Here is a 13,157-nt window from a genome sequence, read left to right on the forward strand (position 1 = left end):
AGACAGCCAATGATGTCGGCTTGGATAGACGAATCCTTCGAGTACCTTGATTAATCTTCCCGGCCTGGGAAGGTTGTTTATAGAACGAGTTACGAAAACGTTACCAACTGTTCAGGTTGTGTACTCCTTGCTGGCTCGAAGAAGAATAAGACAGGAATCAAAAATCTCTAAAATTATTCCAATGTAAATGAAAGGTAAACCTTGCTTACGTGGATAAATATTATTTTTTATCACAATGGAAAATGTCGAGGTGACCTCTGCAGAACAATCGCTGAAACCTACGCATGCGACCAATTACGGACGGTGACCAGAGAAAAATCGACAACCATAGACATACGCCGCGGTCGACGGCACGAGCAATCAGAGAAAGTTGACGTAATTAATTTACATGAAAGCACGGAGCCGGTCGCGAGTCGGCCGTAAACTCTATTAAATTTGAAAGGAACAACGATTACGGGGCACGCATCGGAACGGGAAGTTTTATTGTCCGTACGTAATATTGCCATACAACCAGCGAGAAACACGATTTCCTTTAAGTGCGAGGCATTGCTCGCGAGCAACAGAGCGCTGTTAATATATCCAGAGAACGAGGTTCATGACAAACAGGTTTCTCCGTGGCGTTGTACACTGTTAGGAAGCCATTGAAGCGAGCGATGCCAAGTTCCCCTGGCAGGTGATAACGCGGGGACGTAGATTTTATCGGAGTCATCGAATTTCGGCTGGTCTCCCCAGAGGAAAAATTGTTTGGATCAGGATTGGACCATGGTGGCATTTCAGCTTCAAAGGTTGTCGCGGTACGAGTTTTCTCGAAACTGCTACAGAAATGAAGACGTGTTCTTTGAATCGAATTTCTGTGCAAATTATAATTCCAAGATTGGTCCTCGTCAGACCCTCTTTATGTTCCTGTGTAACCACAAACTATGTTCGACTGTACGTTGATAGCCGTCTATAGGCACTTTAGCATCGTGCAACGGGTTCTTCGAAAACTCCAGCAGACAGCGTGTTTCTCGGAACCAAATGTCATCCAATTTGCAGAACGTAATTCTAAGGTTGAGCCATATCAGACCACGCCCCGATCTTCCTTTGTATCGACGAGCCTCGATCAATTCCACGCGACGATCTACGCGCCTCTCGCTATCGGTTGCAAATATCCTAAAAGTTCCAGTAGCAAAGGTTACTCGTACAGGATCAACCGAAACTAAGGAAAACTAATTTTTCCACAAGTTATCCAAGTATCTGCGAATATCGATTCCTTCGATTAGTTCGTGGAGGACAGGTACGAACGAAGGCGTAGCACGAAACACGCGTGTACCAAAGGAAATTGTGAACGCGATTAACCGTAATTACGGTAATGACGATGCTACAGATCGAGATAGCGAGGACTGAAGCTGACGCACGCCTGGGACCTACGCTGACTGGTAACGGGATATCGAAATCAATGGGATGGTTCTAACAACGGCCTAAAGTGGTAGATCGGCGGTTGGGACCAGTCCCAACCGGCACCCTCGCACTTAACGCGAGGGCATCCACTTTCTATGCAGACAGCATCGGCAGTGCGCGTCGTACGAGCTCCATTCTCGCCACTGGCCCTACGGGTCAAAACTATTTTTCAACGTGCTTTCAGATAAATTATGCATAATTCATGACCGTAATGCCGTTAAATACGATCCCCGCGAGATCGAGCGGAGGTGTGCCTCGTGCTAAGCCAGCCTTGGTGGTCTCGTCGTCAACCAATTTCTCCCTGCTTTCGTTCTTATTTCGATCCTTAGAAACGAGGATTTCCCTTCTCCTCGTGGATCCTTCAAGTTCGAGTTCGGAGATAATCTTCTAATTTTCAAATATGAAAAACATTGAAAATTATAAGTGGTCCTAACTGATGAAACATTTTACTCTATAGGCACTCCATACATTCTTTCCAAACTCTGTAACGATTCCCTTTCGCCTTCACAAAAACCAATGAGTTATTTTTCGTCGTTACAAGTCCCCTCCCCACGAATGAGTAGAAAATATCGTGCGTAATTCCCCGTAATGATCCTGTTTCGAACCAGTTTGAATTATTTTTGGTCGGACTCCATACGATTCTAACTCGAAAACCCTCGAGGAAAAGTCGACCGACGAGCGTCTTCCTCCTATCTCGTCAGAAGTAAGAGACATATTTACCCGATTCCGGTGGAAGGAGGTGGATGTTGTAATTACTTCATTCGCGAACGATAGGATATGGCACGCTGGTAATTTATTCGCGAGTGGTTTTAACGACGCGGACCGATTCACGCTAATGCACTCGGCAAGTGTCGTGCAGTTCCAGTAATGGTCCCGAGGTGTCTCTGAATTTTCATGAGCCACAATTTTACGAAACGTATCCCGCGATACCGCGAGATTGCTTAATGTCACGGCTATGGTTAGGTCCCCGCTGGACGCCTTGGCGACCTTCCGATCGCCACGGCAACCACATATTAATTCCGCCGCGATATCCTAATGATACTCGCTGGGTTTATAATTAAGGGAAGACTATCCCTCGGTACTGAAAAATCCTCTTGCGAGCTAAAGTGAAAATTAACGTGACTTCCGGGACTGCGAGGCCACTCATCATCCTCTTACTCGTGGCGATAGGAAGTCAACAAGGGTCAGAGGGCGCGCAGCGTACACGTTTCCTCGAACGTGCAAACAAAACAGCTGTTGCGGCGATTCTTGAATCACATATTCAAGTATTTTCGAATCAAAGGAAATCTCCCAACTATACATGCCCTCGTGTTCCCTTCTTTCTCTTTCTCTGTTCTATCTACAAGAAAAATCTTCAGTTTTGATCGAACTTCGAATTTTAATTGAACAAAGGCTTAACGGGTGCGCAAATTGTTCACGAAAGGTCGTGCAAGAGTGCGCTGTACCACAAGCGTCCGATAATATACCGTTGGACGTGTTTACACGCAGGCACGAAAATTGTGGGGAAAATGAGGTAGGCGGGAGCCTGCTGGCCGAGGTCAGGTCGTGTCACGGAGGAACCCAGGCTCGTCCACGCCCCCCTAACGATCGAAATTCATTTACATAATTATCTCACGACCGACGCGGATCGCCTGCGCTCCTCAGGGAAACGTTCGGCCTGATTCGGCCGGGGACATGCTTCATTCGTGTGAACCGCGAACGGAAGTCCGAGGTTAAATTCTTCAGGGGTCTACGATCTCGTTACCGTGCCCGTTAATAAGTCGACAGGTATCTCTTAATGGACTCGTTATTGGGTAATTACGAGCTCCGCGACGATGGTAGATTTCGATGATTGCTGGCGTTCCAAGCGGATTCCATCATCTTTCGAGATGCTCGCGGAGAGGCTGCGTGTAAAGCTCAACTTTATCGACAACGGAGCTGAAGTACATCGATATAAAATGAAGAATAGAAGATGGAAAGGATGGAAGGCAAGGAGCATGGAAATAGACAAAAGTGAGATTCGTTGGTTGGGAGATTGATTGTTACGAATCTGTTCAAACCCTGTTCGGAAGTAAACATTCATGGGAGATGTCGGATCTATTGTGGAGTTTGAATTGTTTATGAAGAATTAAACCCTTAATTTGGATGAATTACACCCCCCCACCCCCCACCCCAAACAAAAGATAAGAACTTTACCCGAAAGATGACAAAAATGTCTCCCTGGAAAATTCTCCTTTCGTTTCCACAGAGATCTTCGACATCCCAGCACAATAGTTCCTCTTTACACTAGCGAAGTATTTCTCGAATGCATTTCCCCTACGTGGCTGGTTTCTCGTTTTAATTGTGAGAGCCAAACCCGCCGGAATCTCCGAAGTCATTCGTTATTCCTGGTCGGAAAAACAGCGAGGATTTACGCGAACGTTCGCGGTATGGTGGTACCCGGTGTGTATGCGTGATCAGTGTCTCACGTGCATTTACATATCCGCCAACCCTCATGATTGCGAATGTACTGTTTAGCGTGTTGCCGTGCCGCGTGGATCCCTCTCTTTTTATCCCCTATAAAGCGGGGAACTCCGAGCAAGCGTCGCGGTGTCCGTATCATCAGCCATAATGTCGCTTTTTCATAACGGCGAGGCGACACGGTCTTAAATCCCTGCTTCTTCGATCTAGGCGCATTAAATTCAGAGAAGACGCGAGATTACTTATAATTAAACCACCCGTGCAACGCGTGCGTGTTCGAATACGTCGTCGGGACTATTTTCTTGCCCTTCGACGAGACTTGCTCGCGGCCAGCGAGGCGTTTGCCTCCGAGGGAGAGTATGATGTCAGGGCAGAGCAGATTATGTCATCGTGACATTGCAAACAGTAGGTCGATGTCTATGCTTAGATGCGAGTGCTTTGGCTCGAGAATTTTAGGTGGTTAGAATTCTTATAGTAATAGCTTTGAGTTTGGAAGCGTGGCGAACACTTGAGCATGTGTTGCATACGGCAATCTTTTACCTTAAAAATCGGGATAGGGAATACCCTGTAACGAATACCTATAGTTTCTACGCGCCATCGAGTCGCAGTCCTCCCGACTCAACGCGTCTGGATCTTAGCTGATCCACCTACGAAAGGTTTTGGAATACTGATACCTCCGTCCTGTTCTTCCGATCGTCCCTTATCTTCCCTTCCTCGTTCCAAAAAATCGCCCCAATATCGATTCCATCGCAAAAAGCGAATAAACAAAGACGACAATCTCAGGTTTACGACGGGACACGCGATACGTTGAACGTGGACGTTCCTCGAAGATTATTTTGCAGTTATTTATCGGCCATTAAGATTGCCCAAGTCTGGGGAATCCAATTTCATCTCGTCATTTGCGTACCATTTATTAAACGACACTGATATTCGGTAAGGATCTCTAGGAATAGTTGGCCAACTAACGAGAGGAATCTTCGCTGTACAAACATCGTTTTCACGACGCTTAGGGAGAGGTTCGCGCGTTTACGGCTGGGGATGTTTCGAAAATATTTATGGGGCGGCGCGTACGAAGCGGGAAACTCTCGTAGTGGCGAGGTGTGAAATTACAGGCACACGCGGTAGATCACTTTTGTTGCGGAGCGTTTTACCCCTTGCGGAGACGCGTCAACTCCTTATTTCGCTGTTTTACGGGCGTAGCCATGGCCTCCTATGATCTAGCGCGTTCTATTATATCCTTGAATATTGTATTTAACGTCGGTACGTCGTGTAATGTCGTGTAATTCCGTAATATGCGCAACGTAATGCGGACGTGAATTCATTATTATCAAATCCATAAATTTGTCCGTGTTAAACGGGCGCGGGCCGATGCAAATGTGCCGGGAACGCGCGCAGCAGTAAATTGTTTCGTTAACATCGCTAAACGCCACCTAACCGGATCGCTCGATTGATCTGCTTGAACGCTGGACTCCTTTTCCGCGATTTGCTTCCGTGATATTAGGTCGTCCTTCTAACGAGGTCTCCCGGAGGAGCTCGATGCGACTGAAGCGTCTTTTCTTTGGTGTTACAGCTTCATCGTCGAGGGGCCAGTTTGGTCATCGGACGGCTCAGGATCAGATGCGAGGGAGGACAAGGAGACCATGGCGACGAAAGATGGACGTTGAGTGCGGAGGATGTGGAGGACCTGATTTGCGTGTACCGAGTGAGTGCATTCAGATTTTGAAAGCTGGTAATAATTATTAATTTAATAAACAATGGAGCGAAAAAGTCTGGAAAAATTAGGAAAAGTTCTTTGGGATTTCGTAAATATTTGCCTATATTGTCATTTCGATATTAGAATCTTGGAAGTGGGAAAGTAAAATCTTACGTATCACAATATTTACCTCCGTGGAACAAATATTTGTCCCTTCAAACGTTTTTTCGTATCATTGAAAGCAATGGGTTAGTGTCAGGTTTCAGCCTTGGGCAGTTCACCCTGCATATTGATTGATTCAATACAGGAAGTATGGGGGACATAGGTCGATATGGGATTGGACCTACGCATAAAGGAAATACTAATCACGTGAGGGCAATGGAAGGGTCATTGAATTCTTTCGAAATGGTAATCTACCAAATAGGGTCTAACAATAGGTTCTTATCCATCTAGCATTTATTATATACAACCTTTTCCACCCTGATAAGAATCTTTCTTAGTATCAACAGCCTAGAACAACTAACATATCAATTTAGATAATTAAGGAACTAAGTAGAAGCTAGCCCTCCAGAATTAATTTTATTCTCAAAAACTCTCGACCACACTTCATCTCCTAATGAAACTCCAACCTTTTACATCTCGAAACAAAGAAAGTACGATACATTAATAATAATAAAAAAAAAAAAAAGAAAAACGTATCGCGGGTTGCGCACGCACACTCCAGCCCGCGGGGAAATTCCCGCGAGACGGTATCAACGCGCGAACGCGGCCATAATGCACGCTCACGCAAGGTACTGCCGAGTTCTTCATTATCGTCAGGGGCCTAAATTGCGTGGGCGTACCTATACCTTCGTACAACGTTACTTACCTTGATATGTACTGTAGCCAGTACCCGCGCACGCACACGAACGCGGTGCCTCTTGCACGGACACGAGCTCGATCGGTACTCGAGAACGTCTGCGGTTACAGGTTCGCTAGCCGAGCATGGCCGAGGCTGCTCGAAGACTGCCGAGAGCTACGAAGCCGGTTGTCGCGCTCCTCGCCAGATGCGACGGCGAGTCAGTATCGCGTCAGTCCTCCAGCGGAATTGGTCAGTGATCTGTGTCAGAGCAGGGCCAGGCGTCACTAAAACTCTCGCTCGATTTACTCGTGAACCATCGCTCCGTTTACCTTTTGTACGCGATTCTACGTTGTCGGTGGTTCGACGTGGTTTCTCGTTTCGTCGATTATATATCCGCCCTTGCGCCTCCCCCTCGTCGAGAGCGCGCCCGGTGTCCGCCGCGTACACCTATAGCCGCGTATATATGTATACGTGCACGTAGTACCATATACAGTAATACAGTGCCACAGTGGAGTTACCAGTGGGGAAAACAAAAATTAGTTTGCAAGCGGACGTGCCTCACGGCGACCGTCGTCCACCACGTTCTGGATCGTACAACGGCGGCAGGTGAGTGGAATGTTTCGTAAGGGTATCGTTTCGTGGCAACCTGCCCGTCCTGCAAGGATTTTAAGTGTTTCGAGGTGTTTCGCGATCGCTTTTGGAGCTCATTGAGCCTATGTTATGATCGGTCGAGATATACGCGATAGCGAAGCCTGAGCGATTGTACGTGCTCGGAATCTGACCAGTTTTTACATCGTTTAACCTATTGAAAGGAACGTTGCGTTACCATACATTTATAACTATAATTGTTTTCGCAATCTTGATATCGGTTTCAAAGGAGATTGTTTTCCGAGCATTAAAAGTTTGAGGGTGATCGATTCGGAGCTTGGACCATTGGGACGCCATTTTTTGGAGCCAATCATCCGTAACAGAACTTCAAATTAATTTGAGTAATTGTACAGAGTTGTCGTGTTCGAGTCGCGTGTTAGATCGCCTTTTAAATGGTCTTTGTTAGTCTCTCTATTGTACTCGCGTTATCTTAATCGCGGGTGAATCAGACCACTTTTGATTACGTATGCATCAACGCGACGCAAGTATTTACTTGGAACCAGAGATGGCTAAGTTTCTTATCTAGACGCAGATTTCGAATGACGATTCATAGTTGAAAAAGTCTTGAATGGAAATTAGAATTTGAATCACAGAAATGTTTCGCAATGAGAATGTAAATGGATCGAATAAATTACTGTTTGTTTTTCGAGTACAATTTTATCCATTTCTGTCTGGAAACAACGAGAGCAACAGTTATGGTAGCTTCTCTTATATCGTATATTATTGTTCGTTATTTTGTTTGTAATGGAGCAATGGGCTCGTTGACTTGCCCACTGGATTTGTAATTTTAAGTACGATCCTCTTCCGAGGTCGAGATTCCCCAACGTTTCACCCTTCGGGCTCCGAAAGATTCTATCCGCTCCATTTGTTAGTGTCGCCCAAAAAATGGCGGTCGAGGAGGGAGCGACTTCTCTTGCAAGGTGATCGTAAAACCGAGACTGGTAGGCCGTCGCTCTTCTCTTCTTCGTCTCGGTCCCTTTTTTTCCGTTTTTCTCGATCCCTTACCGTTAGTGGCCCGTCCTACCGTCGAGGATCACATTGATCAGCGTCGAAATTTATCTCCGGAGCTGCTCACCTCGTACGTGCCTTTACTGGCTTTTCATTCGCTCCTCGAAACACTTAGACCCGTTTTTGCGACAATCTTCCCTCGGAGCTCCGTTCGAAGACCTGCTCGAGCTGGTCTAACAATGTAACAATGAGCACAGCAGAATGCTGGCTATTTGCGATTTAGCTTTGCTTACAATTAGTATGATCATCGAGTGTTTGGAATACTGAGTTTTGAGATTTTGCAACATTTCGAATCACATCTATGCTTAAAGTATGCGTTTCTTGCAATCCCGGTGCTCTCGAGAACTAGTACTCTGAGGTACTTGCGCCCTGGAGTACCTGTACTCAGAAAAATTTCGTTATTTTAGCTCCGTTTATAATAATACATTTATTTCTCGGCCTATAAATGTAACGTGTAACTTTGATACACGACATTGTGTGTAGAAAGGAAATCGTACAAAGGTCCTCGAACGACGCGAGTCCTGTTTATAGTCAGGTTTCCTGATAATCGAGGGCAAACACACCACTTCGTAGAATTGGATGGGTAAACAACTCTTCGCGTTGACCGTCGATTTCCACGAATTGAGCCAGCCTCTCGCGGCTCGCAGCTGATATCACGATTTTCCCCTCGGCTTTTTCCCGAGAGGACAATGGCTCGTGAATACGCGAACGTTGGCGCGCGCGACTGCTGGCCGTCGAGGTTAAAATCGAATGTATGTCACGTTCACCGTGGCGTCGATTAGTAATCGGAGCGCGAGCGGCAATTACACTTGAAAAAGTCAATGTTACGTTGGAAGGTTTCGGTGCGGGTTGTGCAACCATGCGTGTTCCGGGTTGCGTCTCCCAGTTGGCCGTTTCACGGTGCGAACTTTTTAAGCCGGGCGTCGTGACGCGGTGAATGAACGGAGTTGTTGTTCGCGATCGACTCTTTGTGCGAGGAGTCGGGAGGGGAATGATCCGATCGCGGATCGTGGGTATCTGGAGGTTTCAAGTGAATATTATGGATATATACAATATTAATTTAGAGATACTAGAGAATAGAAAAGAAGCAGATATTCCCCGAAAGCAGTTTAATTTATATTTGTATTAGTAGGATAGTACAGAAGTTAATCTATAAGGGGAATTGTACGTAGGTGTAGTAGGTATTTACAGGAGAAATTCAATGTAGCAAGAATTAAGTAAACTTAGAAGATGCAATTAAATTATGAAATGGATATATAAGTAGGAGTATTGTTTAGTTTAGATAGGGTGATATAGACGCAATATTCCATTGTTGCTATGGAGGCCTTATCATCGTTACCTTTATCGATATAAAAATTACGGGCATTCTTTGCACTCGTTATCGATGCGTATCGCAGAATAATAGACGTTATCAGCGATTATAGATTGACTCAAACATCAAAAAGCGTATAGTGTATCATCCAGAATCAAGAAAATAAATTTAACGAGTAAAATTGGTCCCTAAACCGTTTCGATCAAACTTAAAAGAGACACCCTGTAGCAGCCTCACTTTGGCAGGTCTCTCGGCATGAAAAAGCCCCTCTAATGGCGCCAATATTCTTTTCAGTGGGCAGAAATCGAGCCAATAAACGTCATCGCATACCCATTCGCCACTCTTGACCTCCAGTGGCTTGTCCAATGAGGTGGGGGATGCGTTTTGCATGGAATAATTCCCATTGACGTCGCGTCAGTCACATTGGGACGGTAGAAAAGAACAAGATAGGATAGAAAGGGAGTGTTCGAAGTGGGCCTGAATGTCGCGAGGCGATAGGTGCCACACAATGCGTGCCCCTCGACGTCGGCATTAAGCATTATATGCGTAATTCACGAAGGTTATTTACTATACAATTAGAGATCCCGCGCCACGTATTACGCGGGAAGGTATGTGCGCGCGCAGGTACACGCGGACGCGAATGGTAATGGTCCCGTGAGTCTCATCAGCAAACGCGCGAAGCCAGAGATGTCGGGGAAGGAGAGAAATCCCTCAGTTTTTCTCCCAACGTTAGCTGGCGTAATATACGATATGTACGGTGTAACGAGGTATGTAATGGGTAATAATGCGTAATGATATAATGCGTACATTCCGCGCCGTACGTCTCCGCTATAACAAACATTGTTAGTCCCGGAGATGCCGTAAAAGGGCTCGCTGGTCCATCTTCGCGATTCCTAGAAGGGCCCGCGAGATGATACGATCCTGTCTTAATGCTCGACGGAGAGGGCGGGGATCTCTAATTCATGGGGGATAGGACGCTGGGTATAGGGTCCGAGTTGCCCTGTGAGTCTTCTTTTGGCGAGGGTGATGACGTTGGAGATGGAGGAATTGGGAATGGAAAGGATAGCTTTTGTGTTGTTGGTTGGATAGATTGGCCCTAATTCCTCGAGGGGACCTTGGCGATGGCTGGAGGAGAACGAGAATACACAGGTAGACGATGCTATGGGAACTCTTACCCTGGGGGATGAAGGTGTTCGAAGGAATGATGCTCGTATTGCTATTATAGAAAGCAGAGGTCCTCAAACTTATTTGCCGATAGGATCAGATTTTTAATAACTAAAACATCTTCCGAGATATCCTGCTGTACTCGCTTAAAAAGAAACACCCTGTATATATAAATGCCTCGACGATATCATAGTACACGAAGCATTTAAAAATATTACCAAGCATCCAAACCTTCGTTACCTTCCACCGCTCCCCATTAAATACCAAGTATCGATGATGCTCCATCATCTCTAAGCCCCATCTCCAGTGTCTACCTGGAACGAGTCACGCGACGTTCGCTGACTCGTCGAACGTACCCTGGAATATTACAGCCATCGGTGGCGGTTATTCAGAATACTAGACTCGTAGAGAAGCAACCCGAACAGATTGGAATTGGAATCTCATTGCTCGCGGGTCGCCGCGTCCTCGTCGCGCAAGAAGAAGGCGCAGCCTCCGTCGCCGTGGCTCGATCGACAACTTATTCCCCGATTAGGTTTCTCAAAGTGGCCGAAGACAAGTTTCGTCGCTAATTTATTGAACAAAGGGGATCCCCTGTCTCGTTATACAAACCAGGAAACATGAATTCAGCGAGAGTAGCGTCGTTAATGCGCGACGTTTTCCTGTTCCCGCCAGGGGACTCGTGGCGTTATTCCACGGCTCGATCTCGACGGTTTTATCCACGGAATACCGGCGCGCGTATCCTTCGTCCCCGCTTGTCCCTCGATAACGGCTCGGTGATTACAGGTATACGCGTTAAAACCGAATTACGCGAGTCGGTTTCGTCCGCGGGGCCGCGATAACGAGAACATTGTTGGCGTATTACGCGATAAGATAAACCGGGACCCCGGAGGGAACTATATCACGGGATACTAATTAGAACTGGTCCCTGTTTATTTCGCCATCCGCGATACGGCGAATTATCGCGAACACGACCATCACAATTCCGACGGGGAACGGCTCCTCGCTGGTCGAAGCTGCCACGGAATTTTCATTAATTGCAATTTCCATTTGATGAAGTTTGTCAAGGATCAGTTACGACGTTCGTTTCAACCTGGACGACACTTAACGGCCTGGCCTCGTCAAAAATCAGCGAGATTGCTGGTCCGTGGGATAATCCCTCGACTTCCTCGCGCCACGCTGAACCTAGAGATCGCGTTCTTGCCTATTTATGCAATCTTGACGGCATCCCCCCAAAAAATGCCGGAATGCTCTTAACCGCGTCGAGTCTCTATCTTATGCGGAGTTACCTCTAACGAGCGAAATTAAGCAGGAAACATTCCTCGAGATTAAACGCCTACGCGAAACACCGGTCTTCCTATATCCAGAGAAGTGATTATCAGCTGTTTATACGCGGTGTACGTCTGAAAACAGAGGCAAGGGCTGATATCGTGGCAAAAGATTGCACGGTAATTAAAGATTTACTTGTTTAATCGATGGATAGACGGATAAACAGATGTTGGAGGAATGTAACGTGAATGATTGGCGTTTTCATTTCTGTTGTGTAACGATATGATTCAAGAGCGAGGAGATTTAAATCGCCGCGTATATATATCGGTATCAGTCCTTGAATGAGGTCTCGAAAAGTCTAGACGCGTATCGATACTTTTAGAAACCTCGATAGGTCTTATCTAGGCGGGCCAATTTTCACACGTCTTGATAAGGATTTAGACTATGTTTTTACCAGTGTTTTGATTAAGCTTGAATATCTCAATGATCTTAGACTCGATAATCTTCGAGTGTTTAAATGAATTGCTTCCATATCAACGTGTTGATCTTGGCCTTGTCTGTTTCGATAAGTGTCCAAAATATTGATGAAATTTGAGTCTTCGAGAATGTTGGATGTTTTTATGAGTCTCAAACGACTCGAACATTTTATTTAATCTAGAAACTCCCCACGAGTTATGAATTTCTTTTAATCAAATTTGGGGTGTTTCGCGAATGTTGAGTGTTTCTACAGAAATCTCGAATGACTATATTTCCCAACGGATTTTATATACCTTTTCTCCAATCTTACTCCGAACTGACTCTATGTGAAGGTGGTACTCCACCTTTTCCTTCACCCTCCACCCACCCCTTTTTCTCAATTTTCAACAAGTGATAAACGTCTCAATAGTCGGGTAGCGGTGGTTAACACCGGTGATTTGAATGCGCGCAAGGACACTGTCGCGGCGACGTTCGCTGAAATGGCTGCCGCGCGCGCATCTCGTTTATTTCCCGCGATTCTTATCGATCGGGCGGCATTCGATCACCGTTGTCGAGAGAGTTCTCGTTCCGCGCTGTTCCCGAGTGAAACCCAATTGAATTAGTTTACGTGGATAGATAAAGCGCGGGATCGATCGCCGCGGGGCGAGGAAGTCCGCCACCGCTTGGACCGCGCGTCGATCTCATTTATCAATCGATTCCCCGACGAGTATCGATTTCGCGAAGGTGAACAGCTTCTCGTCGCGATATCAGGGAACTCGTCCATGGATCGCGGATCGTTTCACCGGAAAATCACGCGCGTTTAGATACATATTCCCTACGTTCGGCTCTCACGGTTACCGATGCTGAATAATTGCCAGCCAAGCGAGCGA

General features: G+C 46.2%; 1 protein-coding gene across 4 annotated transcripts in view; it reads left to right on the forward strand.

Annotated features, from left to right (window-relative positions):
- Positions 1 to 13,157, forward strand: part of LOC128894197 (uncharacterized) — a 54,445-nt gene that overhangs the window by 9,836 nt on the left and 31,452 nt on the right. For 2 of the 4 annotated variants that reach the window (XR_008461478.1, XR_008461479.1), the window contains exon 3: positions 5,450 to 7,019. Coding sequence is in view for 2 of the 4 variants with exons in the window: in XM_054155766.1 (XP_054011741.1) it covers positions 5,450 to 5,581 (132 nt within the window). In the remaining 2 variants the exon portion in view is untranslated. The remainder of the gene's footprint in view (positions 1 to 5,449; positions 7,020 to 13,157) is intronic. The other 2 variants (XM_054155766.1, XM_054155767.1) reach the window with 1 other exon arrangement.

The sequence above is a fragment of the Hylaeus anthracinus genome, unplaced genomic scaffold (genome assembly GCF_026225885.1).
Source record: "Hylaeus anthracinus isolate JK02 unplaced genomic scaffold, UHH_iyHylAnth1.0_haploid 3, whole genome shotgun sequence".
In the NCBI taxonomy this organism is placed as follows: Eukaryota; Metazoa; Arthropoda; class Insecta; order Hymenoptera; family Colletidae; genus Hylaeus; species Hylaeus anthracinus.